We start from the raw sequence: 7,500 nt of genomic DNA on the forward strand, positions 1-7,500 counted from the left end.
TCTTTTGCCTTTATTCCTTTATTTTTTATATTAAATGTGAATTTGTAACATTATAATTATTTTTAGTTAAATTTAGTATATTACGTAGGCTAATGTGTAAACATTTTGATGTTATATTTAAGTTTATTTCTATCTTTTGATTTTTATTCCTTTATTTTTAATATAATATCAATTGATAATTCACTGTAACGTTTTTATTATTTTTATTTAACAAAAAAGTAAAACCTGCGCGCGCCCGGTCCGAGGGGAGTGTTGCTGGAGGCCGGCGAGCGCGTTCACGCTTCTGCGCATGCGCGTTTGAACGAGGGGAGGGAGGTAAACAAGATGGCGGCAGCCTTGAAGCAGCAGCAGCGGTGAAGAACAGACGCGAGAAAATACACGAATGAAGAGCAGAACAGGAATATAAGCTTGAGTTCCAGTCCGTCGTCGAGCTGTGCTGATGAGAGCAGCTTCAGGTCAGTGTGTTTGATGAGCTTGTTCTCTGTCAGAGATGTGTGTTAGCCGCAACCGCTAACCGCTATTGATAAAACACTCGTTTCCATCGACACAAACATCGCGTTTGTCACTCGAATCCCTCACATTACACGTCGGATAACACGCATTAACCCAGCACGACGAGCGAGTGTGTGTGCGAAGCTGCGTGCTGTGATCGATTATCCGCATTACATGATCAGATGATCGATCAATCATCAAACATCTGATGTTTCATTCTCTTCTCTTCATATCGTGTCATTTCCGCCACATGAGGAAAACATCATGCTTTAAATCATAATTAGAATCATCATTTTGAGTTTTAATATGTCATAACGATGATTTAGTGTCATAATTTCGACATTTTTATGTCCCAAAAATCAAAATTATGACTCGGTAAGCTATAATTATGCCTTAATGTGTAATCATTTCCAGTTTTTATCTCATAAATATTACTTTTTATCTTATAATTAAGATATTCCAAAGCACATTTTGTTCTTTTATGTGTCAGATATGGACTTCCATACCGGTTGCTGGATGGCATTTCTGGATTGTGTGTTTATTTATCTGTTTTATTATTATTACTCGATCAAAACAGCATTATGGTTCATAAATGTTGTCAGACTGTATGATTATCATGATGATGTTCATAAACTCGGCTGTACTGTTTACATGATACTCCAATGAATGCCATTGAACTATAGTAGCATCCAGCTGTCAGTGTAATATAATATAGGCTAATTAATGTATTTTCAATCGTTTAAATGCCAAAATTCAAAAGGAAGCTTTAAATTAATACTGTGAATAATTAATATTATAAATATGGATAAAATATGAGTATTTAGTTTCTTTTACGTTACTTTATTAAGCTACTTTTTTTACACACTGTTATTCTGTACTGTTTGATGTATTATTTAAATCAAATTTTGTATAATCTAATCAGTTATTTTAAATTTTATTCAAATATATTCATTATTTCAATCTAGGATTATGCATTTTATTTCATTATTATTTCAATCAAATCTTATTTATTGTAATCAAATTTAGTAATGTAATCTGATTGGCTGTGGGTTTTGATCGATTTTGACGCATCTCGCAGTCGAGTCTAGTGTGGACACATTATTTGTCGCTGGAATCTTGGTGTTAGACACATGTTTGAATCTGAGTGGCTGTATGAAAGTAATTGTAAACACTGAGGCCTGTTCCACCACTTCATCATAAGCAGATTGTGTCACGAGGGTCTTTGATTAATCTTGCGTCTTATTTCTCTTTCTTGTAGGTCTTTATTTAGCATCTTCTACACGGATTTCCCATCATGCAGAAGTGAAATCGCTAATCCTGGTTCCTGATCACGTGCTTCCGGAGCCGTGTTTCCCATCAGCCCGAAGTGGATTTGATCGTGTTCGTGCAGAGATGTCCAGAGATCCAGACGTTGGATAATCAAACCTTGTGACTAAAAACCAGGAAGCTATAAACCCCACCGTTTACGTTTCAGAGCTTTCGAGACACGATGCTGCGGTTTAACAGGCGTTTCTCGCTCGAGATGTTATTCTACTGACTGCTCTTGCCCAATCAGAACTGCTCCTCCGTTGCATCGGAATCCAGATATTCCCGACGACGAGCGATTGGGAAAGATTGGGAAGGAGAGAAGATGAGCGTGGGCGGAGAACTCCAGCATCTGGAGTACCTGACGGAGAACGAGCTCATGGGGATGGACACCTTCATCCACCGCATCGACTCCACCGACGTCATCTACCAGCCGCGACGCAAGCGCGCCAAGCTAATCGGGAAGTACCTGATGGGAGATCTGCTCGGGGAGGGATCGTACGGGAAGGTGAAGGAGATGTTGGACTCCGAGACTCTGTGTCGCAGAGCCGTTAAGATCCTGAAGAAGAAGAAACTCAGGAGGATTCCCAACGGAGAGGCCAATGTGAAAAAGTAAGAGCTGCTTCCTTTCTTCCTTTGTCTTGAAGTCGTAACGTCGACGTGACGTCTAAATTAATGGCCCGTTCACACCTAGTTTGATCCAGTTCTGATCTCGATCCAGTTCGATATTGATTACATGAGACTTGATTGATTTCAGTAAGTTGTTCTGTATCTTTCAACATACCTTCTGATGTTCATCCATGTTTATTTACTATAGTAAATCAGAAGAGATGATCGGTCCTACATCCGTTAAGACGCATTAAAGAGCCACTATAACATCCAGTTCTGATCTCGATTCAGTTCGATATTGATTACATGACACTAGGGCTGGGCAATATGGCCAGAAAATTATATCTCGGTATTAATTGGTTAAATTATTTCACATCCTGGCCAATGATATCCTAGAAACACTGTTGATATTGAAGGATATGGAAACAAATATAGTGAATGTAATGTAGGCTATGCAATATATTATGTGCAAAAAGATGGTTAGAATCAAATTACATTCTAACATTACAATCTAAAACCAAAAATAATGTTTGTTTTTTTAAATTGACAAAAGGCTAAACAAAAAATGAAAATAATTATATTAACCTGCATTTAATTACCCCAAAAATATAACCTTACTTGCAGTAAAATTAAAGGCCCGTTCACACCAAGTTTGATCCAGTTCTGATCTCGATCCAGTTCGATATTGATTACATGAGACTTGATTGATTTCAGAAAGTTGTTCTGTATCTTTCAACATACATTCTGATGTTCATCCATGTTTATTTACTATAGTAAATCAGAAGAGATGATCGGTTCTACAGCGATCCGTTAAGACGCATTGAAGAGCCACTCTCTTTACTGTAACTCGACACCCTTGCCTCATTTAGTATGCGCGGTTCTATGAATATGCAAATGAGCCCCACTCACTCAGCTCAGAGATCCACTGGTTGACGATCACACGTTGATCTGATTGGTTACAAGGTCGTTTGTGACGTCAGAAACACCAGCGATTTCAAAGCGTGTGTTTGAGACTGTCTTTGGTTCACTGCAGTTTTAAGGAGGAAATACTCAGCAATGCTGTCGACTTATGAACTTACACATGGTTTGTCTTAAAGCGTATTAAAAACACCACATAGACACATAAACTACATTAAAAGCTTGATTCTCACCACAGGGGGACTTTAAAGGTCCCATGACATGCTACTTTTTGTAGGCTTTAATATAGGCCTTAGTGGTCCCTAGTACTGTATCTGAAATCTCTTTCCAAAAATTCAGCCTCGGTGCAGAATTATAGCCACTACAAGCCAGTCCCAGAATGAGCTTCCTTCAGACGGGCCGTTTCGGTGTCTGTAGCTTTAAATGCTAATGAGGAGGAGAAAGGCGGCGCAAGGTGGAGGGTGGGTGTGGCCTTGGCGATCTTGCAGCAACGGTACCATGTATGTTTACGTTGGATATATTGCAATGGCACGAAGACACGCAGTCTTTCAAGCATTTCAGTTTGACCCAGAATCTGATCCAGATGGAGAAGCAACGGATGAAGAAGTTGCAACTCAGCGGCTCCAGCAGGACATTTCCGAATGGTTAGTTTAAAATATTATGTCTGGATACGGTACTTTATTCGGATGGTTTACAGTTATTATCATGTAGCTAACGCTAACCTACTGTTGCCTTTTCATGAGAGATCTGTAACGTCTGTAATTTATCTTATTACAATTACATCAAGCTCTGCGATCTTGAAATGCGGATATCGCGCGCGCCATATAACCAACAGGAAAACAGTTATCCAAATAACAAAGAAGTGTACAACACTCGCGTTACAGTGTGTGTAACTTGATGCTGTCTACCTTTACATTAGCGCAAGTAACTGCATAGCTAATGTTACAGCCACATTCTACGTGTAACAAGCTAGGTAACCATAAACAGTAAAGCAACACACTTATATATCATTAGTTGACTTACTTGTCCGAGGTGTGTAGCTGAGCCAAAGAGAGTTGGTACTGATCCAGACTTTAGTTTCAGACGTTCAGCAAGCCCAGCTCTGTATTGACCCTTCGTTGTTCATTTGTACATCCAATTATTGAGCAATTATTATGCTTTGCGCGCTCAAAAGCCATGATATCTCTCGTGGACAAACTAAAATCGTTTCTCTAGATAACCACCTCTTCTTCAGCTGTGATCGCGTACAGCCCGTTTAAACACTTCAGAGACTTTTGAAACTGCATTGATTTGGACTTAAAAACGATGGTAACCAATGAAGTCCATTGTTAGAAGACATAATTTCTCTCCCACTGAGGAAAGAAAGCCATGGATATCTTGGATGGCATTTTGGGGTGAGTAAATTATTAGGAAATTTTCATTTTGGGGTGAACTAATCCTTTAATGCAGCCTTTCTCAGCAAGTAGACAACCGTTGGTTAACCGTGAGAAAATCTACAATTTTTTTTTTCTTCCTGTTTTGAACGTTCGTATTGCGTCACATGACAGAAGTGAAATGACTTGTGGATTGTCATGTTGACTTTAACTTCACTTTAGAAATGCTGTTCATTCTGTTCCTCCTGTGCTCTGAAAATATCATCTTGCAGTTTAATCACACAGAGCAGTTTAATTAATTAAAATAATGTGCAGTGAAGGCCTTAGGCTTCTGCTTTAAATAGACCAGAGCTTTTTGGACCGGCTTCAAAACCCTCGCATGCCAGGACACGTGTGTTTGGGCTTTTGGTTGTCTTGAAAGTAAGTGTGTTAGACGATTAGTGCACGTGTGTTGGCCGTGAGAGAGACCCTTATAAGGCCAGCATCCGATCTGGGGGGGAAAACTCATTCATTATTGAGTTAAAACACGCTACGTATGCAGACGTCACACAGATGAATCACACGGGACGCTGTTAAAACCTTCAGAATATATTCAGACACCTTCAACATTTCTCACATTATCACAGTTTATTCACTATAGTTTAGAAAATGGTAATAAAATATGACAAGAATTCAATTATCAAATGATATTTGACTGGTTTTGTCCGTCCTTCTGTTAGACTGTCTCACACTTGAATTTTGTTGAATATCTGTCAGCTGTTTAAATTTAACTACACAATTAGATAATACCAGTTTAGCTCAACCAATCACCAAGCAATGCTTCATTTTGTTCAGTCTGTGTGTAAAAAGAGCATTAGCAACTAGAATGTGGTAGAGTGGTGCTTGTAGTGGCAAAACTCGCCACTGGGCAGATGCTAACACAATTAACATGTTGTGATACCATGATATACCGCGTTTTAGCATGATTTACCACATTATAAAATGATTTACCATGTTTCTAAGATGATTTACTATGATTTACCACATTCTAGAATGATTTACTATGATTAGTATGTTGTTAGAATGATGCTAGCATGATTAGCATTTTGCTATCATGTTTCATCAAGATACTAGCATTATTAACATGTTGCTAGCATTGATTCTAGCATGATGCTAGCTAGCACATTTTGACTTTTTATCGTTTAATCCTAAGCTAATTGCAATTAGCATGTAGCTATATGAAGAATTTTTGGGTATAATATGTCAATTTACTTTATTTTGCTCTCCTCACTTACATAACTGAACTACAGTGTCCTGCACACACTAGTAGAAATATCAAATCATATCTGGTGTCTGAGTAATGTTTGGTTTGACTGTAGATATGAATAAAACTCTACAGTTTCTGACTCAAACTCGTCGCCGTTTAAGAGACGAGCTGCGCGATTACTCGTTAAAAGATCGTAAACTCGATTCAAACATCCACACAATCTCATTCCTAAATGACAACGATTCAGTAATGTATAGGCTATTAAAACTTTAATAATCATGAGCACAGTGAACATACACATCTGCGTTCTGACCCGGAGAGAGCCGCTGTCATGTGTAGATATGAAACAGCTTCACAAACTATCATTATTTCTGTTACAAATATTCATATTATCACAGAAGAACTGGAATAAAAGTTTATAGTTCAGATATAAACACTGATGTCTACGGTACTGATCAAAATAGAGTAAATCACCTATTAAAAGAAATTTCTGCTTCAAATCATTACAGCGTTACACCAGTAGGTGGCGGCAAGTGACTGTTAAAACCATAGACTGTAAAAAAATATGGTCGTAGTGTCCGTGACGTCACCCGTAGGTTTCTGAAGAGCATTTTTTAAGCCTAAAGTGGGCGGAGCCGGCCGTCGCCATCTTGGCCTCGCGTCACTCCCGGATAACAGAAAATGGGCAAAGAGGCGGGGCGGGTGGGGAGGTAATGCTATGCTATATGCTACTGACAGTACCAAGTCTGCGACTGCACAGGGCCTCGCGCTAAAGTGACAGTTGATGATGTAAAGCCAATTAAAAGTTCCTGTTTTTGCCCTTCGAAATATTATAATAGTTAAAAGACATGGCTACAAGTGAGACTGTGTATCGTGATTCTGTATTATTCTGCTAGTTGAAAATGTGCAGTAACTAAATAGTACTCTGAGTAGGGCTGCAACAACTAATCGATAAAATCGATAATAATCGATTATGAAAATCGTTGTCAACGAATGTCATTGTCGATTAGTTGGTCTGCTCACGTCACGGGGAGCGTTACTGATGACGTCACTTTCATGACAACGCAGTCACGCGAAATGGCAGAGAGTAATCGGAGAGAAACATCAGCACGGCAAGCAAAAACTGTATTCTCATTATATGAAGATGTGAAAATGGTATAGTCTAGTTTAATTCAATGCTACTGTGTAAACAGCTTTGTTTACTAACTTCGGGACAGTCACACTAGATCTATTTTGTATCGAGCATCAGGTTGCGCAATCAGTTCGCTCGCAACATAAGTGATGGATTAAAATAGCGCTACCGCAGAAATAGGTTAAATTAAATGGTGTTTACAAAGTGAAGCACTAAATATAAAGGCAGTTAATAACAGCAGCAGTAAAATATTGTTTTTTAGTCACTGTAGTCAGTGGTTTTCAGCGAATGCTTGTGCAGTAATACATAATTTTTCCTGTACTTTTAATCAAGCCTGTTGTCAGCTGCGTACCTCCATTCCGCTCTCTTTTTATAGCATTTGTCTACTATGTAAGGGATAATCCCGCTTATTACATGGCTACCCA

General features: G+C 38.7%; 1 protein-coding gene across 1 annotated transcript in view; it reads left to right on the forward strand.

Moving 5' to 3' along the window:
* Nucleotides 1–290: 290 nt before the first annotated feature.
* Nucleotides 291–7,500, forward strand: part of stk11 (serine/threonine kinase 11) — a 35,201-nt gene continuing 27,991 nt past the window's right edge. The window contains exons 1-2 of the mRNA XM_082173402.1: nt 291–455; nt 1,751–2,409. Coding sequence (XP_082029528.1) covers nt 2,123–2,409 — 287 coding nt within the window. The 5' untranslated portion in view covers nt 291–455; nt 1,751–2,122. The remainder of the gene's footprint in view (nt 456–1,750; nt 2,410–7,500) is intronic.

This window comes from Leuciscus leuciscus, assembly GCF_965113295.1.
Source record: "Leuciscus leuciscus genome assembly, chromosome: 6".
NCBI classification, from domain to species: domain Eukaryota; kingdom Metazoa; phylum Chordata; class Actinopteri; order Cypriniformes; family Leuciscidae; genus Leuciscus; species Leuciscus leuciscus.